Raw genomic sequence first — 26,122 nt, 5'->3', positions numbered from 1 at the left:
ATCAACATATATATATATCTTAGCAACTGAAGGTCTGTTGAGAGAAGGCTGATATACTCCAACATCAAGAGGAAGAGGAAGAAGCAACAACAGACCAGGAACACCTGGGACTTAACAATATTATTAAACTTCACTAGAACTGAGCAATACAATCCCTTGTCATGTTACTTCCCTGACCTAGACCAGAGTTCTAAGTGACTAACACTTCCCTCTAAAAGTCCCAAGTTACACACAAAAACTACACACGCAAAAAAAAACCAAACCAACTGCAAAGCCAAGTCTTATGACCAACAGAGCAACTGCAAGCCACAGAAGTTTCCTACACAACTGCTAGCACAAGAACTACAGTCACCTGATGGAATTATTTTCTATGGAACTTTTACTCAGTGCACAGAACACATAGGAGAGAAGGACAAACGTTGCTGAAAGCTCATGAGAGCAGAACAAGGAACACAGCCAGCAGACTGCTGAGGCAGGGCCAGGGGACAGAGTAACACTGAGGCAGGCACAGGCAAGGCAGGCAACACAGAGAACTAAGGAAGTTAAACTGCCAGAAGTCACTGAGGGAAGCTACTACCTTTTAGCCACCCATCACTGCCTCCCATGGTCTTGCCTAAGAGGCAAAAGATTGGCTCAAACTATGGACTGCTTTTGCTGTGCTCTGCTGAGCTCCCCAAGACGGTTTTGTCACAGTCACAAACACCCATGTCAAAACTTACTTTTTTAGCTCTAGTTGTCTTTCCCTAGAACTCTCCCACACATTCAGAGAAATACTTAATCAGCAATCAAACACAACTTCTCCAAGGGATTTCACATTTCAGTATATAAGAAGTCAGCTGAAAACACCATGTTCATCGCATCCCAACCAAGTCCAATTTTTTTGTCCCCTTGTGTCACTGCATCTGCTTCCTCCCCTGCCCACCTCTCAATGAGTCACAGCCCTAAGGACAGGAACCACTGAAGGAAGTTACTGCACAGTGAGACCTCAGCATTCTTCACATTTCCAGGTCAAACTGAGTAACAAGAGACAAAGGGAAACTGTTGAAAAAATGCATGTCCTACCTGTGTTTTTGCTTTTTGCTCAGAAGCAGCTGTGCTACTGAAGCACAGGTCTCTGCTTCTTTCACAGCATCTCGGAGCCTGCGGAAAAGATCATTCTCTGGATATTTCCTGTCTTCAGCATCCTCCAACATTACTCTCAGCTCAATCACATCTGTAATAAGAGTACACAAATAATTTGTATGCAAATACAAGAGAGATTTTTGATTGCTTCAAAGGTCTCCAATCAAGGTTCCAACAGGGTAGTTCAATTTGAAATGCACAGTGATAAGCTGCATAACAGTCTTGCATTAGCTCATCTCTTTTTTTCCACTAAACAAAACAGTGTTGCTCTCACTAAAATGAGAGCACAGAACAAACGTAGGAGTTTCAGGACATCCTACTATGAATGATAGAAGTCTGACCTTTCTTGTGGTTGAGATTGGCAGACAGAGCCTCTGTAACTCTACTGACCCAAGTGTCATAAGACTGTGCTCTAACTTTCACTCCGTACAGCAAGGAAGGAAGGTCTTCTAGGGGATACCGGTACCTGGAGATATGGAAGGAAAATACAGAAAAAAGTTTAATGCCCACACAAAAGCCAGGATATTGCTAATATTGAGTTTTTCCAGCTACGACAAGGCCAGAAAAACAGAACAATACCTGTTTGCCATAGGACCAAAAAACAAAGAAGACAAAAGCACTCCTTTAATAAATGAGGAGAGAAGTGTGGCCAAATGTATTTGGTCACTGGTCTACAGCAAATATTAGATATGGAAGAAAACCAGGCAAAAAAAGAAAATCCTGTGTACCTTAGACACTTCTTCTGCATGGGGCACAGACATAAATCAGACGGGTGGTACAAGCACACCAGACGCTCAGGATTACAGGAACACGTAAGAGCCGACAAGAAGCACGTGGTTCTGCAAGCTGTGCACTGACGTTCATCATCTGGAACCAGTTCAAACACCTCTTCTTCAGACATCAATACTCCCTAACAAAAAAAAAAAAAAATTAAGACACTTGCTCAAAAACTCTAATGCAGGCAGGGGGAGGGGGAAGCAGAAGTTCTTTTGCAAGCATAGAAACGTCTTTTATTACTCACCATCTGTACAACAGTCTCCCTTAACCGTGTCTCTTCCTCTATCAACAGAGTCATCTCCTTGCAGACCATGGCAGCCAACCCAACATCCAAGCACTCTGGATCTGCAGCCATCTTGAAGATCAGCTCTTCATGGGAGAAAACACAGTGACGTCCCAGCCTTCGGTAGTGACTCACACACTGACGTCCAATGGGAAGCTACAAAAAAACCCACAACATCCATCATTCTGGGAAAAGATGAGCAAAATCATCTCTCCACTCCCATTTCCCTTCCTCTGACAAAACTAGGAAAAGACTGAGGCTAAGAGAATTGGTTTTGACAGAGTAGTGCCAATTGTAACAACCTTAAATCATGTCACAGATAAGAACAAAGGTAATATCCATGTTGGAGGGCAGGGAGACATCTTGCATAATCTTACGCGCCTAACTTACAGACACAAATTTAAGAGTTACCCTAAGCTCTTTTTACTTCCAGTGGAAAGAAACTGGCACCAAAGAGAAGTCATCTGGTCTGTGCTAAGATGAGTGCATTGCCCTCTGGATACAACTATGCTTGGACATAAACTTTTAACACAAGATGCCTAGAGATCACCAAAATTGCTATCACTCATTTTGTGCCTTTTAAAGCAAAAAAAGGAAGAGGCTAGATGAATCTGCCAAACAGATTCCTGGTTACATTTTCATAAGCAAAGGAAATTCCACATGTCTGGTACGAGTTTGGATGTTTTTCACAGAGGCTATACACACATTACATCACGAGCAAGGGAGAAAAAAGAACACAGAGACACTGCCAGTCCTGCAGATAATTTTTCTGGTAAGTGCATAAAATTCTCTGATTAAGGGCTAAAATTTCTATCTGTAATTGACAAAAATGAAGTTAGAGATAGATAACCTCAGGTGAGCTCATAACTTTCAACTGTAAACCCCAGATAGTAACAGAACACACTTTTTACCATTTACTGAACAATCCACACAAGCACTGATGTGGCATGGCTATTACAACTTAGAGTAAGCACTAAAATGACTAAAAGTTGCAATGAGCTGGCACAAAAGAGGCACAAAATTGCTATATGCTGATCTTCAGCATCCAAATGACAACAGCTGTTCAAAACAGTACATTAATCTGTATCAAATTCAGAAGGCGGCATCACAAAAATACTAGGTAAAGGTACTGCAAGATGTCATTTTTTGGTCCGACCAATACTTAAGAAGGAAGAACATGTGCCAAAGTTTCAGTTTGAAGCTGCTTAAAGTTATGTGCTCATGAAAATTACTTTGTGTAATGGAAACTCACATCAGTTTTTAACTGCTGTACCAAGAACTATAAACATAAAATATACTACATAACTTGAAAGACTATTCTTCAGATAATTAGGTTACTAACACACTCCTTGCAGAGGTAACTGAGCAGAGACACAGCAAATATACACAAAAGAACAGACCCAGTCAGCAGTGCAGAAGTTCACAGCTTCAGCAAAGTTATATCCCTGGTTAAATCCAGAGTGATAGGCACGAGGAAAGGTCACAACAAACTCGCCAGCACACTGATTGGTCCTGAAAACCTAATAGGATAAAGGAAAGAAAAACAATACATAACATGCAACAGAGTTTAAGACACAAAACTACACTATGTTTGCACACCATTTTCTGTACCTACAGAACACCACAGGCAACACAGCTATCCCAATGTTGGTAAGGACTGGTTCTGACCTCTCAAAATGAATACTCAATTTACAGTCTTACTCAAAAAAGCTGAATATATAAGCCAACAGTTGAAAATTCTCTTTATGAATCCCAAAAGGGATGTTCCTCTCTCATCGTTTAATCCATTGTACCACAAAGTGCAAAAGCTTCTGGAAGCAGTTTATGGTTTGCTTTGTTGGGGTATTTGCCAGGGAAGCAATTTATCCTAAGACAAAAGCAAATGATAATGACTGCTACTTAGAGGTCTGCAGTCAATTATGTTTGGTCAAAAAAGCATTTTGTAATGCTGAGATTTCCACTGAACACAGGACAAGTATTTTACTGTCAAGAGATACTAAAGTATTTCAGACAAACTTGCTGTTATACAAGGGAAGGGATTTTTTTAATTAAAAATTAAGTGTAATACACAATGTACACTTGTTCTATAAGGCATTTTATGTAGGAAGCTTGGCACACTTGCTTCTTTTACAAGATAATTTAAATTTCCTGGAGATTCTACAGAAGATTCTAGAACGCAGTTTTAAGAAACACCCCATAAGTAACAAATTGAATATGCAAATGTCCACCATAAAAATTCTTCAGAGTTATGCCAAACCATTGTTACACAAAACTGGCAGAGAATGAAAAAAAGAGTGCACATAGGAGTACTTATGTAAAAAATGCTCGTGTGCTACTCACTGGTACACCATGTTCCATCAGCACATTGGGGTTCATAATAGTGACCAGCTGATGCAGGAGATCAGGCTGGGATTCAAACAGCTCAGGAGCCAATTCCTTCATCACATCTTCCAGCTGCTCTGCTGCATGAGAGGGCACACCATACCATGTCTTCGGCTCTCCCCTACCAAAACACAACCACAGTAATCAACACAACTTACAGGGAAGTAATGGTGCCACCCAACTGCAAACTACACCTCACATCCAGCAGCACTGTCCTTATAAGCCAAATATTTTGCACCCAAATGAAAAAAGTGTCTTTAACCAATGAGTATCTTCTTCAGGATTTACTATTTTAATCTGAAAAATCAGTTACACTACAACACAGTTCTCAGCACACCTGAGAGCAGATTTGCCTTGACAAAGCAAGCCTAACATGGAGGATAATTGTCACCTCCCATGCTTTAAAGGGGTAAAATGGGCAATTATTTTCCTTCAGGAAGGAGGAATTAAGTTTAATAAACAAAACCTTGGCTGCCACAGCTCCAGTTTAAGAAACAGATCACAATACTATTCCAGTCCTTCCAGGACTGTCTTAACCAAAATAACTGTAATGATCTAGTGTCTGCAGTGCTGAGGTTTATTTTTAAATTATACTTTATTAAAAAGTACAAGCAGTAGTCGACTGAAATATCTGAAAGAGTTTACATAGCACTACCTAGATGTATTAATAATCCTTTCCCCCACCATCCCAGATAATGCTGGGAGCAGCATTTCCTGCAGGTTGCAGTGGCACCTGCTGGCAGCACACAGCCAGGACACCCCAGGAAATCTGCTCCTCCACATTTGTGCTGCTGGAATTCACCATCAACAAACCCCTCACACACTGACCCACCTAACAGCATCCTGAGGAAAGCAACTGAACTCAAAAGAAAACTAATTCCCTTCCTGAGTCTGTGGATCAGACCATACTATCAAACATGCTTCTCCAGAGATGTGCAATCATGGCCTGAAGGCCGTCAACTCATCTGTACCAGACATACAGTAAATTTTCTAAAGGGTTCCTTCCCACAGCTTTCCACTGCTCCATCCACTGTGATTTAGTCTGATAAACTGACAAGACTGCAATGCAAATAGCTTATCTATCACCAGTCTTCTTTTCAAACACAAAAGCTGAACACTAGAACACTTCTGGGGTTGTTTTGAAAGTCAGAATTACTTTAAAGTTTCTCTTCTCTTGAGCAGGAATATTTCTGTGTATACACGGACCTGCTGCTGAAGAGTCAGTTCTGACACCTCTGTAAGCCACGAGACAGCAGACTCAATTTCCAGCAAAGAGACATCCTGCCTTCAAATCATGAGGCAGTGAACTAGTGAACTGTAACTCAGATAAAATGAAAAGCTTTCTAAGAAAAGATGTCACCCTGCAAAGTGTGATTTTACAGTGATACTGGAATGTTGGCCACACAACACTCCAGTGTCACTGTAAACACAAGAATGTTTAATCAGTTAATGCAAAACACTAATTCAGTTAAAACAGTATCTGTATTTGCTTTTAATCAGCCAAAGCTAAGGATATGAACCACTCACCACACGTAGCTTTTTATCTAAAAATGCCACCAGTGTGCAGAGGCACTTTCAAATAGAACTACAAATTTCCTAAAGCAAACAGGGCAGTGTTAGGTAGATGCACAAAAGACAGCCCATACCAGTGCAGGTAGTTGATGGAATAGCTCCAGTGATCTTCAATGTGCCAGCAAAATGAGGAGAAGCACATCCCTACGTACAGCCAAGGTACCTTCATGCCAGAGATATCTGCATTGATGTGAGCAAGGACTGATTGTTCTAGAATTGGCATGTTGTTCAAGTTCCAACCAGAGAGTGCATAATCCTGGCCAAAAGAAGGAGAAAATTTGAAAAAAATTAGAACATGAGGACACCGACTACAGAAAAGGAAATTCTATTAGTAGACAGTGGGATATTTCCTGCAACAATGAAACATCAAAACTAGAATAATACCTCAGTCATCAAATAATAAGACTAAGATTTTAAGGTCAGTCGTGGTAATTCAACATACATGGCCCATCTTCTTTAGATCAAGGCTATGCTTTCCTCCTCACCTCAAGATTGCAGGTTTCCTGCTTTTCTGGTGGAACAAAATACCAGCAACACCAGCAGAAGAATAGAGACAGAAGTCTTCAATAATGTAGGATAACTTGAAATTGTAAACAATGCAGTGAATCTTTTGTTATTATTTCAGCTTTTTTAGCATCTGTTTTTCTTCACTGCAGTTTATGTTGATCTGCTTTACAGACTCCTTTAGGAAGTCTTCTCCAGGGAAGAAATTCCTACTCATTCATTTTTGAGAAGACAGAATCACCTGTTATGCACTCCCGCCTTTACTTTCAAACACACACGATTTGTACAATAAATTATAATCCAGACAGCCTTAAAAGCTCACTGCTGTGCTTTAGCACAGTCTATTTTCCACCTTTAAAAGAGCTGTAAGCACAGATGCACAGGCATTTTAGACATATCCCACAGCTGCTGAAAGGACTGGTCAAACCCTCAGCTCAGCCACAGGCTTCTGCTGTTCCCTCTGCACTGACACTACAAAGGCAATGCAATGAGTCACACAACTTAAGCGATCCAGCTATAAAAACTTTAAAGTGACTACATTCATACAAACAGACCAACAATCAGTTGTGACTCACTCAGCAGCTGCACAATCACTGCACAGCCAACAAAGGTACACACAGGAAGGTGTAGGTATGGGTGGAAGGCAACAGTAAGCGAGGATTACCTCTTCCAGTGAGCAGTATAAATTGATTTGGGGTTGTGCAATCAGGAAACCACACCTTTACCGTCATTTTGTCTGAATTTAGGCATATAAGTAGCAAGAAAATTGATACGCTATGCTAAGGTCTGAGGGAAAATAGGTAATATACTTACTAGACGTTCTTCATAAAATTTTCTGTAATAAGATGTTGTATCTACATATTTTCATTCTTACAGTATGCACAGTCAGAGAAACAAGCTAAATCCAATTAGTTTGTTTTACCCATTAAGAACCTCCTAAGGAGGATATAATCATGTTTCTGTAGCTAAGTCTATAATGAAAAGGTTTGGAACAAGAAAGAAAAGATACTATTAGTCTCCTCAGACACAGGGTAACAACTTGCACATCTTCAACTGCTAAGATTAGGTGATAGAAAAAGGTGTGACTTAAATCATGAAAAGGAGCTTATTTATCAGCAACCAGATCTGTAAAAGAAGTTTAATTATCAGATTAATGCCCTGCTCAAAAGGAATGTTAAGTGCATGCAAAAGCCTTAAGCAATTTCTTAATGAAAAAAATCCATGCTGATTTCTGACCTAAATTCTTAATGTGAAATCTTATGCAGAGCAAAGAATGAAGTCAGTTTGCATATCCTGTTCCTTACCTCCTCCTCTGGCATCAGCTTTCGTCGGCCATCCTTCACGGGGAAGCCACTTCCAAAGTCTTTGGATGAGATATCAGCCCCGTATTCCACAATGACATCTTCCTCTATGCTGCTCACTAATCGCCAGAATTCTTTTTCTACAAGCTCGGTGGGAACCATCTGAAAGTAGAAGAGACGCAAGCAAGACCCAACATAAAAATTATTATTCAAGTAATAAATCACTATTAATTCTCCGTCCATTTTCAAACACCAGGGTCACTGCCTCTCCCCTCTCCATCTCTTCAAAGTCATACTTTGGTCTGTATTCCTCTGTAGTGCCTGCAATGCTTCAGAAATAGAATATCACAGCATGAGGAAAGGAATAAACAAAAAAGATGGAATCACTAGAAGTACAGCAAAAAAGAAGGGGAAGAGGAGACAGCCAACAGAAGTCAAGCAGCAAACAGAATCAACAGCATGCAAATTCCTAACTATTTCAGAGGATAATGACCAGAACTTCTAAGAAAATTCAGACAAAAAACTGTGTTCAAAGTTTCATCTTCATATAGCTCATTATGATTCTTACTTATATGCACTTACTTATGAAGCTTATTTGTAAAATAAGCTTCCTTGCTTTGTTCCATGTCCCAAAGTTGTTTCATAAATTGGAGTCCTTAAAAGGTAGAGGCTTTAGCAAGAATGCCAATAGGTTATTACCAAAGAACTGTCAGAGGAGAAAGATCTCGGTGCTGCAGGCAGTCTGCAAGACAGTGGAACTGTGGAAGCGTGCCAAGGCAGAGATGCTAGTTTGAAAAACGTTAAAATGTTTCAAATGTTTCATTTAAAAATATTGCTGAAATGTAGAACAAAAAAAGAAAACCAACCCCAACCCTGTCATTATCACACAGACTCAGTCAATTAACTTGACTCCAAGAAAGGACTGTAATAGTACAGAAAACAATGATTTATCCTCTGGATGAACTAAACAAAGAGAAAAGCCATAGGAAGGGCAGGAGAAAGACCCCTTTGCCAAACAAGAAAAAGATACTTACTCCAGTTTATCATAAAGGGCAAGGACTTGAAACTAGAGCATGACCAATACAGTATACCCTAACAAGCAATAAAGCTGTCTATCACAGGAAAAGGGTGAAATGAAGTTGAAATGAGACCAAATGCCAGAAAGCTAAATCATTTGTTTACGTGTTTGAAGCTTATGGTGCCTCTTGAAACAAAGCTAAGATGCCTGAGCAAAAATCAAGGATCAGCTGAATCCTCTTCTCTTTTTCCCTTACAAGGAATCACAACAAAAGTTGAAACTCACATGGACTGGCATGTTGAAATAATCAGACTTGAAGTTATCAGCCATTTCACCAAAGCTCTGGAGAGTATATTCCCTGACAGCTTGTTCAAATCCAAAGGCCTCACGGGGTTTGTTGCATTCCTAGGAGATAGAACATAAAAATATTATTCCCTGCAGCAGACTATGACACAGTTACATTTTTAGCAAAAAGCCCTAGTGCTTGAGTCCTTACCAAACACAATAAGCTACCACTGCTGAGTGCTTTCCCCAGCTGAGGAAGTCCCACCACAACGGAAACAGCACAGAATTTACAGTACAGAAGTTCATCTAACACTGTAAACCCCATGCTACACGCTTCTGCTTTCCTGCCCAAAACCACATTTCCTCATCTACCACTGCCAGCCACAGAGTGAGACTGTGCACAAGATGTTTAGGCATTTCTTAGACACACTGGATCTGAGCACCTGCAGAATAACTGCACAGGAACAAACCCCCCAGAGTGTTTCAGTCTTATCAAGGCAGCAAATCATCCACAGATTTGGCACTGTGAAAATATACAGGAGGAAAGAGGAAGAAGGAAATTAGTGCAACACAGCCAGCAACAGATACGGCCCATCTGATTCTAACCCCATTCATACTGAAAGTGCAAAAAATAGTAGTGTGCATTCAGCTACTCTCCCCACCCATTTCTAGTGTGTCTTTCTCAGCTCCTTTGGAGCTGACACAATGTTCATATGTACACAAGACATATCTGAACACAAAGATGATGTATAACTATCTGTCAGATATTCAGTCATAACGAAACACAACTAGGAAGGAATTCATCACTAGTTTCTTTTTTTTTCTCCAAGAGGAACTATCCTTAGACTATGCCCAACATGTATCAAAGTACTTGAAAGGAGCCTGCAACAGAGAATCTACAACATCTGTGAACACTGTCACACAATGTTGACCTAAATACATATAAAGAGCTCCTACCCTATTCTTCCCAGCTTCTGTTCCAGCACCCTGCTGTTAAGATTACATTAAGCATCTGTGCACAATTAACATCTCAAGTAAAAACTGAGACAAAAAGCAGTACTGAGCACTTCAAACATGTTTCTGCTGTTATTTGTTTACTCACCATTACATAATATAGCTATGATTTTTCCCCTTCTTCCTCTTACTTTCAATGTATTTCCAGAATTTTTCAAGTACGTGCTGTACCATTTGCTAGTCACAACTTACTTGGCATTGATCTTTCTGGGGTTTGTATGCACATGCACATTTTTCCTTGGTAACAGTGTATCCCTGTTTTTACTCGCAGTAGCAAAGTTTCTTAGTTTCCACCTTCTTAAACTTCTGCAGCCACTCTATTTACTACTGTATTCTCTAAATTAACCCATTAGATTGCTGCAGTTTGCTGGTACTTCTTTATTGCTATCTCTCTTAAGAGAACAATAAACAAGCAGCTTAACCCACTATGTGAGCAGCAGCCCAAAGGGAAAGCTGCATCTTTTCCCTTCCCTGTAACTATGAATTTCCACCCCTCTCACAACAGCATTTGCCTGAGTTCATCTGACAGCTTCATCCCTCAGTGAGAGCAGCAAGCTGATCCACCTCATCACGTGGCTGCACAAAGATCCATTCACCACCACAAGGAAACCAGCAGAAGCCACACAGAAGGGGGTGAGGGACTTGGGGCAAATGGGCACATACACACCTGTGCAAAACTGCCCCCTCTGAAAAAAACACAGCCTGAATAAGTTAAAGCCAGTCTCAACATTACAGATTTAGGAACACTAACCTTCTTCCTCTGAATCCTAAACCTACCAACTTTCTGAGCTTGTGAAATTTGTTTGCTTAAGACAAATACCAAGCCAGTCAAGTGATGTTTGCTGCCTTCAGGCTGTTGATCAGTCATCTCCTGGAATTTGGTAGCTCTTCTTTTCTGTATCCTCAAATTCAACCAGCTTCCACTTTCAGAGCCTGAACAGTTCCTTTTTAAGTTTAAACCAAATGTAAAATATCTACAAACTTTTAAATTAGTTCTCTCACTTTCTGCTACAAGCTATTCTGAACAATGCTATCATGACTTCGCAATAATCAAAGCTCCCTGTTTTGCCCAAATTGCATACTTTGGTTACTTCATAGTTTACAAAATGTCTCCATCATTATGCTGAAACACTCACCACAACCTTACTTCTCACCCTAAATTCCCACTAGCAGGTTACCAAATTGAGTTTCAGCTCTTAAAATACCAAGGCCAAAGTTTTAGTTTTCACATGGCCATATAATAAACAAAGGTTATGCCCAAGCTCTAGAAGCAATGTTTCTCTCTCCTTATGGCCCATCAACCAAGATTCATGGCTCATGTTGACAATACTCCAAAACCAACTCCATCTTCTGCAAAGATGGATTGGCACTGAGCTGAACTGCTCTTCTGACCTTTCCAGGTACACAGGTGTACACCCAAAGCTTGAGTAGTTCCTGAACTGTACCTCAGCAACGCACTTGGGACACCTCCAGTCACCCTTGGGTACATCAGGTAGAGGAGGAATCAAGCAAAAAGTGTGATAGCTGTCATCACATCCATCACACAGCAGCAGTTTGTCCTCGTTATTTCCTCTACCACAAAATAAGCAAACGTAAAGATCAACCTGTGAAGAAGAAAAAAAGAAAAATAAAAGAAGTTACAAAAAGTTTCTCATCCAGAAGCCTCCTTAAACAAAGGCTCTTCAGGCCTCTTATCGTGGAAAACAATTCAAACTAAATCTCTACAAAGTGTGCACGACCAAGGAAAATCTCAAAAACCCCATTTTAGAAATATTTATGTCATTGCTTGCAACAGTCCAGTGATATCTTTGCAACGAAAAAGAAGAGATAACAAAACCCACAAACCTACAGATTTCAATCTAAAAATCCAAGAGGAAGGGAAGGAAACTGCATGTAAAGGTACCAACTTCTTTCTTATTTTCTCCAAAGCAAAGGATAAAAACTTCAAATGTTAAGAGAGAAGTATTAATCCAAATAAAATAGTAAACAAGTTTCACAAGTATCTGTTCAAGGCAGTCTCCGGGACCAGAGAGAAAAGTGTTTCAACAGGTTTCAAGTTTTCTTTGCTGTTGCTTCCTGTATTGTCCAAAGGGTTTTAATTAAATATAAACTGTAACATAATCTGAACGAAAAAAACTGTGTCACAGCTAAAAAATCACATCTAAATTTCTACTAACAACATGAACTTCATGAATGACACCTGCTCCAAATTCTGCTACTATTCCCCCCAGTCACTGGCAACTTAGACTATGCATATTTCCTTCAGGCAGCTCAAAGTAACACCAGAAATAGTGGAGTCATTTTTTTGGAGAGTTTAATTTCACCCAGATGTGAAACACATGTGCTTTTCAGCTGATAAGGTTCAGTTGTGTTAAATACTTGATGTCAACCCCATCTTTAGTTACACTAGCCTAGTTAAGCATGCAAGCTCCTAGCTAATGCAATAACACACTTCTTCAGAAGACTGCTCAGGTTTCTTAAGGAACTATTTTAAAAAATAATGCAGTTCTATTAACAGGCATATTATTCTCCCCTTTTAAAAAAATCCACGCACTCACTCTCGTGGAATATCATGTCTTCCTAAAACACCAAAGCAGCTGCTTTCATTGCTTGTATAGAGAAGGGAGGGAGGAAGGGAACCTGAGCAGGTATTTTCAGGTTCTCTTCCCAAAACTAACAATGCGTTAAGATGGTGATCTTAGGAGAAGGCTTTTCTACAGTACTCACTGGCTACCTATCACTGACACCACCTTCTTCTCTCCAAATTCCTATTAACATACACAGTCTCTACGTTAGCATAAATGGTGATCTGTCAAATAAAAAAAATGCACTGAAATAGATATTCACAAGAAGCAGATTTGTGATTATGCATAACCACAAACAAGCCTCCTAGCCAGGTAACAAAACAGATTAGGACTACGATGATATATAACTATATGCATGAGGGGCAGAGGAGGGGATAAATAGGTGTATTTTATCTTCCAGTTAGCAATTCACGTAAATAAAATCAATTTCACAGTTAGAATTCTACAAAAAGATGAATAAATGATGGGGAAGTATAAACAAACCTGCTCCACAGTATTTTTCAGACCAAAGTTATACAAGGCAAATGCATCACCCCTGCATTTCAGACTGCTTTCCTTGAAGAGCTTTTATCCAAATATTAAAAAAGTGTGGTACCAAACAATACTGTCACAGAATTGCACAAAGATTAGAGTTACACCAACACAGTTCTGTTGCTACAGTATTTTCATTTTCACTTACAAACAGAAGTGAAAAGAGTAAACAAATGCTAGTTTTCCAAAAACCCCATGAGTCTAGACAAAATATTTTAAAATTAAAGCATACTTAAAATTGTCACAATGTTGACATGGCCTAAGAACATGAGATACTCAGAAGTGGTAGCACAATCTAAAAAAAATTAAAGTTGCACAAATTCTGATTTAGTTGCAATGGCACAATGATTTGGTTTTTAAATATCCAGCTTCTCTCACACTTTTTCCATCCCAGGAGGCATTTCCAAATATAAAAATATGATTACTAGAGTCTTAGGTTGCCTTGGCTTTCTATGGTTGAAATTTAAGATAAGCTCTTGTAAGTGTTTTCAGGCGAAGAAAAAAAAACAACAGCTGAATTGTAAGTGAATACTCTAATTCTTTAGACATTAAATGAATGTATCTTCTTTCATAGTCGTGTACACATGCTAAATATGACACTTTAAAAGCAGAAAATCATGTGCTATGAAAGAGATCAAGAACAACAATCCACTGCTTTTCCATGACCAAACATCAGAGCAGCGAACATTTTATTTTTCTCCTTAGGGGTTTCTTTTGAGTAGACTTGTATAACGTCTACTTTAAACTCAAAACAGAAAAGACACAAAAGGTGGAATTGCTAAAAACAAAATCCTGAAGTACTGGAGCACCTCAAAATTTCTCCTAAGGAAGAGAATTGTTTTACAAAGAGGAGCTCAAACAGAAAATGAACTACTGAAGGCATTCAAGCATGGGGCAAGTATGAACAGCAATAAGCCTCACATGGCAATGGAAAGATTAAAACAAAAACCTAGGGAACAGACTATTTTTTCAAAATACTGTTCTGTTCTTCCCAACAGTATCATCTGCTGCAGTGTACATTGATTCATCTATTTGGAGGGGTGGGGGCTGTTTCAGGGAAAAAAGAATAATCTTAGTAAATCAACCAAGTCCTTTTCATCAGAAATCACTGCAGAGGAATCAAACTTACAAAGTTGACAGAAAGAGTTCCCTTGCGTTGCCTCATCTGCATTCCAAATGCTTCTGATCTGGTTCCCTTGCGTCTTCGTGTCACCTCATCTTAAAATAAAGTTAAATGTTATTAATATCACATCCAGATAGACTCAACTTTCAGAAACACCACAGATACGTAGCCTGGTACTCTGCACATCAGATCAGAAACTACCTGACAGTCCAAGGAATGCAAAAACGTTGTCTTTTACCTGGCCCATCTAAAATCAGCAAGGATTAAGAAAACTGTATTTTGCTTATCCTCACAGGTGATCCCAATTGCCTCATGAAACAGAGTGAATTACACTCACAATTTGTGCAATTTTATCTGGCAGGATCAGTCTCAGTGTTGTCAAATCCTGTTTTCCCTTCCAGTCACTCAGTTCACGGAACAGCTGCTTAATTGTTATTGTTACTATGTAATACATAAAGAGCCGAAACTCTGCCAAGTTATATGAAGCACCCTGTAAATCTTTCTTGTGAATGAAACCCTAGAACACTTAGCTTTCTCTTTCAAGTTTTGATTTGCTTACTTCTTAATGCTGCCTCTAGAGACATTCAGAAAGATTTCACAGTCTCACTACTTTGCAAATCAAAGAGCCCAAGATTTAATTACCCTCTTTATCCTTTGCTCCCAGTGTCAGTCCCATCATCTTGGGTCCAGCTCCAAAGATCTGCAGCTTTTTTAGTTCAGTGTTTCTACTCACTTCTCCTCCCTCTGCCTAAAAAGAAAAACAAGCCCACATCAGCAAAAACCACCAATATTTCCCCTCCAGGTTTCTTCATAATTTGTTTATATTCCACTCTCCCACAACATCTGCTCATGAAAAGAAAGGAAACAAGAAGCATGAAAAGACATGATTTTCTGTTCCTAAAGCAAATGAACATAGGCAAATGGAATAAAAGACAGCAGTTTTGCCTCAAATTTCCAAACTATTTCGCATCTAGCATTACAGACCAACTACAGAAAGTCGCCTATACAGCAAGTAAAAGAACCAGGTTTAACATTTAGCAAAAAAATAAGAACGCCACAGCAACGTTTTCCAAAATCACCATGATTCAGCCAAGTGCCTGGATTTTAACACACACACTGCTTCAACGGGATTTTGTTATCTGCTTCCTTGAGTAGAAACATCCAAAGGACACTGATGAGTTCCAACCAACTTCCTTGAGCTTGGCCGCTCCTGGGTTTATTTGTGATGACACATTATGAGTACAACTCAGATCACAGCTACTCAGGTTGCAAACTCAAAAGCAGAGGTGAAAAGACCCATTTGGTGACAACTCTATGCCCCTGCCAGTGTTGTTCCCTGAAGTATTCTGTTCAACTGAACTTCTTCCTGTTTCCCATTGCTGAACTGCATCATTTTCCCACATCACTGCTGCTAAACTAACAATAAAAAGAACAAAAAGCAGAATTTATCCTGCTTTTATCTGCAACACAATCACCTTGAAATTCTTCTTTATGTTGCCTCCTTACACTTTGAAAACCCTTTCTGACTCGATATAGAAGGCCACTAAATTGTCACTGTTTAAAATCTTCCAGAAATTCACTGATCTTAAAAGATCTCAGGGAATCTACTACTTTTGAAGGTGGGTATCTAATTTAAAAAAGGTTATTATTCAAGTAACTTCCTGATGATACTTCATCTGTTATTTTTCAAAACGATGGCCTGATATGTCATACATGTCCCTCAGGGTGATGGGTTTTCATAGTTTTTAATCAATAAACAAAAACAACCCTTCCAAAAAGTGTTTAAAGTAAGTTCAAAAGCATTTGCAATACAGATTAAAAAAAAACAAAAAGAGATGATTTCCATTTATTCAGCCTAAATGAGTTATTTTCCTTGCTTCAGGAAGACATTCGAAGGGATTTCATTTCCTAGGCATTATTACTCTATGGAATTTTTTGTGATATTTAAAGTCCCTGTTCCCACTGAACTGTGTATGCAGTGTGCTAACGGGCATCTTTCCAAACTAATTATTGCTGATATTCTAGTTCTGAGCATTTATATGTTGGTATTAAATTATTTTTACTGTAGATACATGTTACTAACTTTGTTAAGCCCACTGTGAACCTGCATGCTAACTGGAAAATTTTTCCTCATCAATTCCTCACTTTTTGGATAACAAGCCATAAGGAAACACACCTGGAGACTTCCCAGTCCCTCATTTTCCATTTGAAATTCATTAGCTCAATCGTTCTCTCAACTAATAGAACCTGGCAGAATCAACCTACATTACATTTTTCAGCAGAGCCATAATTTCACCAGCATTTATGAACTCTCTCCACACTTCTGCTATTCTGACCTAAGATAGTTTTCTCAATGACACATGAAAAATAATTTTACTACCATATTTACTAAAAATAAATTGTTAACATGCAGCAACATCTCTTCAGATTTACAGCTTGGTTTAAAAATACATTCCCTAAATTTATTTTCATAACTCCACTGCCCAGATTTACTTGGATTCCACTAAACCTAAGTGGATGAAACCCATTCATGCTCAGGCAGAAAAAGCTATAGTTTTGAAAAAGTTTGCTTTGTGAAAGGAAAATGTTTTTGTTTTTGTTTTTGTTTTTTTTTAAATCCAGATTCCTACGTAGCCTCATGAACACTGCCAGGATACTGACAGTTTGAGGTGCAAATACCAACAGTATTCAGAAGCCTCACTGAGTAGTTTTTCGGTAGTGTCCTTTAAGACTCTAAAAACCCAAACTCAAAACTGTGAGCACATGGAAGTGGCAGTGGTGCATTCCTTGCCATTTTCTCACTGCTAACAACACAACCTCAGTTTTGCATTATATCTTCTCCGCGTCAGTGAAATGAACTTGATTAAACTGCGATTCTATTCTCATCTCCACTGCGATGCTATTCTCATCTCCTCTTTGTGCTGAAGAATACAGACATAATTTTGTTTCTTTCACTTTCTCAACTGAAAGTACAACCCAAGGGCTTTCCTGGTATATAGGCCAATCCTAATAACATGATCCAGTTACGCTGGATTCACACACACTGTCTTGTTCCGTTGTCCCACCCTCGTTAACTTTGAAATATCTGCATCCCCATTCCTCCACCCCCAATGTGCAAGAACACAATAGTTACAATCAAGAACCAAAATATTTACATGTTTGGGGCATTTGTGAGCATATCCCAGAGCTCTTTTGTTTCACTGTTTTGTTTCACAGCTATTCCCATGGAAGGAAATCTTTCAAACTAAAAAACACTGAAGCTTATTTTATTACATTATTCTACAATCAACCAAACTTCTTCTAAGAGAAACCTGAAAGCAGACATACTGCTCAGAATCAGGTTTAAGCTAAGAAAATTCTCTGGACATTAAGTTAACATCCTTTGAAAAGACAGAACTTTTTGTTCCAGTACTGCATTTCTTTACCACAAATCACTATGACATAACCTCATTAGACAAATCCCTCGTCAGTTAAAATACACCCTAACACATCATCTATGAAGAGACATTACTCTTTTCTAGGAAAGTATTCTCTTAAATTTAATCTTTCCTTAAGGATGTTCTTTTTTTCTAATCTGAATTAATCCTACTTTTTTTTTTTACAAGCCCTTAGGAACTCAGTTGCCCTTCTCCAGTTTTTATTTGTGAAAGCTTCCTTCACAGAAAAGAGAGAGAATACAGCATTCAGTTTATTTTCTGAACAGAATCTCTTATCATCAAATTATTCTCTTCCTATTCAGATACAAAGTTTTCAACTGACATTGGATTGTGGTGTTCAGATTCTCAACCCGCCCGACTCACAAAATACTCATTCCCTATTTTCTTTCATTTTTCACATTCTCTAAAAACCCTGAAATTTGCTTTTTTGAAGTCTGACACCTTCTACTGCTGAGGATGTTTATTCAAGTAATTTCTGATTACTATCTTTACGCTTTCTTATTCATTCTTAGGCAAGTTATCTGCAAGAAGATGCAGAGAATTTTTGGAAAGTACTTTTAGCACTTAAAAAAGATCTACAGAGATGCAGGGGCCTGTGGAGTTATCCATGCTCGCTACCTAGGCATTGGACTACTTGGCACACTACACACAAATCATTCAGATGTTTCAACTAGAGCAGAATGACATTTATTTAGCAGTCTTTACATTACTTGCATATTGCCTGTTCTCTGAAGACTATTTAGACAATCCTTGGTACAATTCCAGGTTTGCACTTCAAACACTAAACAGCGTCCTGTCTACACTAAGGAGGTACACTGACATCTGGAACAAATGCTCCATGTTCTCAGGTACTTACCCTCTACCATTTGGGGCTACTGAGGACAAAAAAATCTGTCTCTAAATGGTGTTCCAGGGATGACTTATGATAGTTATACACAGCTTTCAACACAGCCAGAAACTAATCCTCCTGGCTACCCGAGTAGGTTGAGCTTTTCCTGTATTACACAAGTCGTTTCAGCCATTTTAATAACTGTAATGCTTAAAAGATAGCTTGGCTACAAGCCTAATAAAAGGCATTTAAATATATATATATATATATATACATACATATATATATATATATATACTTTTTGCAGATGATCCAAGTAAAATAATCTTTCATTTCTGAAATGCAGCCCCTTTAAACAAAATGAAGCAGCTACAGCAGTGCCAGGACCACCACAGAATCATTTTTCCAACAAGGAGAAATGAGGAGTACCATTATTCTGCTGAAATCAGTAGGAGAAAAGATCACACAGGATCTTAATACCATAGTGATGCTTCTACACTACATATGAGGAGAAGGTCATACTGGCATTTTCCTATAAGAATCAGTAAAATCCTTAAAAGAATTCCACATAGTGAATGATCACAGTTCATGCAGTGTTCTCCGGTTTTCTGGATAGCTCACCAACAATGCTTTATTTGAGAAATCTGGTAAGATCACAGCCTGAGACTGCTTATGTGATACCTTGTTATATGGCTACAATAAATTACATCAAGTCAGCTTCAGACAGCTAAGAGAATGGACTAAAAAACACAACTCAGCCTAAATCAATCACGACATCAGAGAAAAATGTGAAAGTTTACAAGGGATACTCAAGTATATCAGTGACAAGAAAGATGCATTTGAAAACAGGCAGTTTAAGAGCATTTGAAAAAACCTGGCAGTTCTGAAACTAAGTCTAGAATGGTGTGAAGCAAGTAGGAAGTTGGTTGCATATAAATCCAGCTTTTGCCCACGCTCTGCTGATGAGCCAGCAGGGAGCCACCAGACCTCATGTGAAGAGCCTTAGGATGCTGCTTGCAATGGATATCTTTGTCAAAAGGTAAAGGCCTGCTTTAAATAGTGCAATAGAGCCATCAGGACAAGACCTTACAGTTGTTTCTAATGAGACAGCATTTAAAACAGTGGTGATTCAGTCTGAATTGACATTTACTGGGGGGTACTCCCAGGATAGAATATCACCTGGTAGAATAGCAGAAGTTCCTATAACACCAGTAATTCTGAGGAAAACAAACTGCTTTTCAGTAGCAAAACTGTAGTAATCCTATACAGTTCCAGCCATCACTCATCATCCCCTCACATATTTATTTCTTCAGAGAAATAGTCTGCCCAGCTTGAGACAGTCCCACGTGCAATTGCACAATTAACAAAGACTTATCTACACATATTTATGTCACTAAGGGACATATTTGAGAAGGTTTTAAAAATCTTTCAGAACTTTGCACAAGCAGAAGCTTTAATTTAATTCACACACAACTTTCTATCTGTTTAGTGTTCACAGATGCCTTCATTCCCAAGGTACTTAGGTCACTCAGGCCACTCATGAATAAACAAAAAGCAGCTTTTAGAAGTTTTGATATAAACAATGCATCTACCACACCAAACCAGGTCTCAGAAAGACAACCTTTTCTGGATTTTATTTAGATGAAGACTGCTTCCTGGTGGTGCTTTTGAGCAGGCTCCCACAGCCAAAGGCTGCTGCACTGCTCTGTGTAGAGCAGGTTAACAGGTACCTGGGATTTGACGCGCCTGGTTCTCTTCAGCACAACGTTCATTCTTGACGCCTGCTTTGGGGAAGCCTGGGCATCTGAGCTGAGGTCCTCAGCCTCCACTTTGTCCTTAAGATCCAAGTTAGGCTTCTGGATGCCCTAGGGGATCACAGCACAGCACACCGTGATGATTGGTCAGGCAGTGCCAGTCATTCCACAGCCTGTGAATCATTCTGTTTGCTAAAAAACAGGACAAGTGAACTCACACGGCATTACACACACCGTTTGGACAAGAGGCCAACTAACCCACATACCCTTCAACTACGGAAATCGAATCTCAAATACCAGCTTATCAAGAGAAAAAGAGATCTTTGCAATTAATCGAATCATCTTTTGTCTTGTTTTCCTTCCCAACAAGAGTTGACTTCAGTCCTATAAAGAAATACCCAACAATAACCACACAAGGTGACATTATAAGTTCTAGCACTATTCTGTCACAGGTGAGTGTGAGAGTGGTTCTAGCTTTGTGTGCAGAGCTGAAGCTTCTAAAAGCACAGGCCTTATGTCCTAGTTTTCTGTGCAGTAACACAGCACTCTCGGTGCTGTTTGGGTCCCCTCTTCATATAGTGAAAGACAAGCATCTCACCATAAGGCTGACTCCAGATTGGAAGAGTTCATAGGGATACAAGATCCGTTCATAATGAGACTTGAGTAAGGACCCTGTGCCCTTCCCTGGAAGGTAGCCAAGCCGACTCGCCACTTTGGACCATTTCTTCTCTTTAGTGACTACTTCAAAGCCTCCTTTGCTGGCAACAATCTGAAATGCATAAATAAAAAGTTAAGGGTTTTGAGCCACTCTTACCAACTTGCATAAACCAAGAATCAATGAAACCAACCAAATGTTAAAAGGTTCTATGGAAAAGTGACAGAATCCTGGATTTAGCTTTTGTTTCCCAAAAGACTAGTACTTTAATAACGAAGCACTTACTTAGTCTCATTACTTCATACATTTAATGTGACAACTTATCAAGTAAATGTAAATTGCATACTGTTCTAGACAGGAGGAGTCCAACAGTTAAAATTTATAATGTGTTGGAAACAATACAAACCCTACCATCAGAACAAACTCAGAGGTTAACTCTCACCAGAATTGTATTCTGGCACAAAACACAAGTCTGCCCAGAAGTAAAGCCCATCCTAATAGACCCCAGGCAGAAGGGAGTGTTGGAGCTCAAAACTTTAGAGTTAGAGAAACTCTCACAAAAAACCCTGAATGGAAGAGAGACTACTATAGAAAAAGGGAAATTACCATCTGATTAACTCAGTCCAGCTTTTACACCTGACTTTAACTGGTTTGACATCAGTAATTCACATACAGAACTATCACTGCTTACATATAAAAAACAAGACCATTTGCCTCCAAGTAATCATCATAACACAATATGAGTTGCTTCCTCAGAAACATTGGCAACATTTCCACTGCCTCCATTCCTTTTAAAGTTTCACTGCCAAGTAGCTAAAAACACAAAGAGATTATAATTTCATTTACATTATTGTAGGACTAGTACCATTTCTGCAGCAATGGAGTTTTGCATTGCATTTCTTTACACAAGGACGACAAGGACCAAATTTCATGCTTAATGTTTCACAGACTGTTTAAAATCTCAATGCAAAAAGATTTCATTACTGGAGTGAAATTCATGGTTTGCTTTTGAAGCTGAGGTAAATTCAGAAGTCTAATTGTGACAAGTGACAAGTAACATTGCTAATTCTAGTTCCTCCCATAATCAGATATATTTAAATAAACCAGTAATATTATTGATCATTATTTTTCCTCATATGTACAGAAAAGTTCTAGAAAAGCCTATTAAAATTAAACCAGTCCTAAATTTCAACTTATCTTCAAAATTTCCATTAAAATTTGTTTTCCAAAATTATCTATACATGAACAACGGCTAGAGAAGACACTAAAGAACTATATGAGCTGAGACCTGCAAATCTGCAGCCAACTAAAATGTTCCAGCTCATACCAGTGACCCAGATATTCGCCAGTACCCCTGATACTCTGCATAGCCCAGTAAACCATCACAGACACAAAAAGAAAAAAAAAAAACACTGAAAGGCATTTTATCAGCTTTTCTCTGCAACTTTATCAGCACTTCCAGACTTTCCAAAGTACTCGACTTGTGTTTCTTTAAAAATGAAACCTATGCAGATCTTTACATTTTTACTTACCTGTGAGAAAGGAATCTTGATGGGGAATGGAAACTGATGCTCTAACCTAGAAGCACTAGAACTACCAGAACTTCAGTCTTTACCCTGTAAGAAGAAATCTACCTATGTATATTAATAAGCCATCCTTAACAGCTAAGTTTATAATGGTACATACATTTTGCCAGTGCAAAAGCAAATTCCAATAACTCATTTGTGTATAAGCTTTGAAACACAACACACCAAATATAACTACAGTAGAATAGATTTCTAGCCAGCCTTAAGCCAAATTTGGTTTTGAAATAAAATAATTGTTCCTGAAACTGACACTATAAATTCTCAAAGATGCACATTTATAAAAACCTCTTGTAGGAGAGAGGAGGGAGCAATTACAACAATTAACTATAGAATTGCTAGTTCAGAACTGAACTGCACACAAGCACACTGCTGCCTTCCCAAAGAACACCTCAAACTCCTGTAGCTCCACCACACGTGAAAAAGGAGAACTAAAAAGCAAGTGGCCAGCTGATACTAGGAAATTCAAGCTATACGAGGTAATGAATACTTGCTGTATAGAATCCAACCAAAGGCAACTGATTTAACTATGCTATGACATATCAGCCATAACCATTCAAATTAAGAATGTTGTTTACTGTGGTTTTTTCCACCCAATTATTTCATCTCCACACTAATGAGATTAGTGCTGTAAAACAAACCCTCCCTGTTAGTTGGCTTCTTGAGCTTGAATGAAAAATAAAGTCCCTGCCTGACTTACCTTGCTCAGACCATAAAGATCCAGTATCTTTCTCTCGACCACAGGGATTTTTAAATTGGATCCTTGAAGTTCCCAAAATTTTGCTAACTGATCCAAAAAGTCCAGCTTCACTCTTGTCATTGCCTGCATTCAACAAAAGCAGACAATCATGTACATCCCAAAACCAATGTGACAAAACCTTACAGTCCTGAGAGAAAACAAGGTAAGTTTTTATAATGTTCTCATTTTCAACGGGAAACTTGGCAAAGGAGGTATTTCTCAGTCATGTTAAAAAATCCTAAAAATAGAAACACTGATAAAAAGTGTTTCTCTCTGCATTTAAGACCCTATAAACCAAACTCCTACCTAATAGTTTTTTGGTTTGAAACCAAGACCCAAACTCATGAAAAAAAAAAAAAAAAAAAAACAACCCAGCATTCCAGAGAGAAACACAAGAGCAATTATTAAAATATACACTGGTGGGGAGGGGGAGAGTTACAAACAGTTTTTATATATGCCTTAACCATGCAGAAGGGCTTCCTCCCCTGAGCATTTTAGGAGTACTCAAATCACTTTCCATAAGGAGACCCATTTACAAGCCAAACGATACACGACATTTTGGCATGTGAACAGAGCAGGGCTTTGAGAAGTGTTGTAGAGAAAAGCAAAAACCAGGGCAGAATGGAACTCATGCTGTTCTCAAGAAAGCTCACATAGATTTCTAAATCATAAAATTAACCAACTATAATAAGGCCATAAAAAATATCATTCTTTCTAAGGCTTAAAAGACATTATCAAATCAGTATGAGGTAACCAGAGGCTTCAGAACAGCAGTAAATATTTCAAGAGAAAAGAAAAAAAACTTGCCTGTGGAGCTCTGAACGCTAGACACTGGCTGCTCTTACTACACACATGGTATTTGGAATTAATTTTAGACATTTCTAGTTGAATGTGAAAAACTCTTGTGGCTATTTTGGGTAATAAAATAAAAACCAGACTTTTCTCAAAGCCATGGAGAGTTATTTTATATGAACTCTGCCACTGCCAAGTATAAACATTGGTGTGGTCTACGGGTTTCTAAAGTATCCCCCATCCAGAAACCTGTCAAGATGCAAATCTCAAGCAGGGAGACCTCCTGTTTTCAGTGCAAACACAAAATTATATCAACAGTGGGCAAGCTCACCTCCAGTTCATTCAGGCGCTGAATTCGTGGAGTGAAACGAAAACTTTGTACTTCACACGCAAATGGAGGCTGCCAGTCCTAAACAGAGACAGAAAGACATTTTATTGCTTCCAGAAACTTCTCGAGGCACAAAACCAGCAGACCCCAATGAAGCCTGAGTAAACAGGCTTCCATCAGTAAATGAGTTTCTCAGTACAACTGGTGATATCATTTTCCAATTTAAAGACATTCTTGTGCTTACACAATAACGTTCCTCCCACAATATTTTAGCTAGAGGAAAAGATCCTCACAGAAGTAAAAATGTAAAAGAAAATAAGGTTTCAAATATTTCAGTATGCATTGCTTCACACTAAATTTAAATCAGTGGTACACCCTGCAGCTTGCTGGTTAGTTACTCTAAGAAGAGTTCCATATATCTTGCACACTGAAATATGCTCACTGTCAACAGCAACAAAGACTAAATAAAGCACATTATAACACATCTAGCATTTTCATGTATAAAGATAAGACCCCCAGTCAGGAGCTCAGCTCTTTCAACAGAAATGGAGCCTTAAACAATGACCTTCTCAGCACCACCAGTCACCAGTTGGTTCAACCACAAGTGCCTCCCAGCCCCATCTCCCACAGTTGTGTTACAACATCAAAACAAGTCATTCAGTTTTTCAGCACTTTTTTTTTTTCAACAAAAGCTTCAGTTACAGTGGATTATCTACCTGGCAGCAAATATAAGAGAGCAAGGACACCCCATTCCAAGTGGACAAGCCACACTAATCATTTATTATTTGCTCTGCTGCAGCACATAAAGGCCTCAAGTCCAACTGTAAAATATTTACAGCTTCCAATAATGGAAAACAGCAATAAATCAGTAAGGTTAGTGTGAAGTGTCTGATTTAGTCCTTCTTGCAGGCTGCAAATCAACTCGTGCATCCTGAGAAACCCTGCAGTGCGAACAGCTCGGCAATCGCAGAAAAACACAAACACATTCCACGGCCAGGAAAGTTCTCGTTATTCTCAATGAACAGGACTTGGATCGGTTCCTTGGGGCCTCTCAACCTGGGCCATTCTGCTTATTTTAGAAAGGGCAGCCCCGTGGAGGTCAAGTCTTCCCCGTGCCATTAAACCAACTAAATAGATTCCGGGAACCAAAACAGGCCGGGAGGAGGATCACGAAATCCAATCGGCAAACCCCGTATTTGAGTTCACGCTTTCTTTTCAGACTTTTAACTATCTCGGTATTTTCAAGCCTCTTACTTAACTGCAATATTTAAAGTCCATTTGTACTTTAATAATGTAGGGACCTAACTACATTCTGCCTTGTCGAGATGGTTTTCCCAGGTCACTGGACAAGTGATCGTGAAATAATGACCGAGTCATCGGAATGATTAAGCTTCTTCCTCCTAAACTGCCTCAAATAAACATAATTCCCCTGCACAAACAGGGTGGCCGCGCTCCTCTTAGCAGTTTACAGGCTATGCTTATAAACAGCAATCCGCTAAAAACAAACA

The 26,122-nt window shown here is 39.0% G+C and overlaps 1 protein-coding gene across 1 annotated transcript in view; it reads right to left on the bottom strand.

Annotated features, from left to right (window-relative positions):
* Positions 1–26,122, bottom strand: part of KDM5A (lysine demethylase 5A) — a 54,884-nt gene that overhangs the window by 28,219 nt on the left and 543 nt on the right. Inside the window, exons 2-17 of the mRNA XM_027906145.1 lie at positions 24,618–24,695; positions 23,456–23,578; positions 21,116–21,286; positions 20,494–20,628; positions 15,140–15,245; positions 14,504–14,592; positions 11,704–11,862; positions 9,245–9,364; positions 7,945–8,103; positions 6,211–6,392; positions 4,523–4,685; positions 3,583–3,702; positions 2,144–2,338; positions 1,851–2,032; positions 1,464–1,588; positions 1,063–1,213 (exon numbers count right to left, since the gene is read on the bottom strand). Of these exons, the coding sequence (XP_027761946.1) occupies positions 1,063–1,213; positions 1,464–1,588; positions 1,851–2,032; positions 2,144–2,338; positions 3,583–3,702; positions 4,523–4,685; positions 6,211–6,392; positions 7,945–8,103; positions 9,245–9,364; positions 11,704–11,862; positions 14,504–14,592; positions 15,140–15,245; positions 20,494–20,628; positions 21,116–21,286; positions 23,456–23,578; positions 24,618–24,695 (2,258 nt within the window). The remainder of the gene's footprint in view (positions 1–1,062; positions 1,214–1,463; positions 1,589–1,850; positions 2,033–2,143; positions 2,339–3,582; positions 3,703–4,522; positions 4,686–6,210; positions 6,393–7,944; positions 8,104–9,244; positions 9,365–11,703; positions 11,863–14,503; positions 14,593–15,139; positions 15,246–20,493; positions 20,629–21,115; positions 21,287–23,455; positions 23,579–24,617; positions 24,696–26,122) is intronic.

This window comes from Empidonax traillii, unplaced genomic scaffold, assembly GCF_003031625.1.
Source record: "Empidonax traillii isolate 1590-97213 ecotype Southwest subspecies unplaced genomic scaffold, ASM303162v1 scaffold25:size3598162, whole genome shotgun sequence".
NCBI lineage: Eukaryota > Metazoa > Chordata > Aves > Passeriformes > Tyrannidae > Empidonax > Empidonax traillii.
The sequence above is the reverse complement of the archived record's forward strand: the minus strand, read 5'-3'. Positions and strand labels throughout refer to the sequence as shown.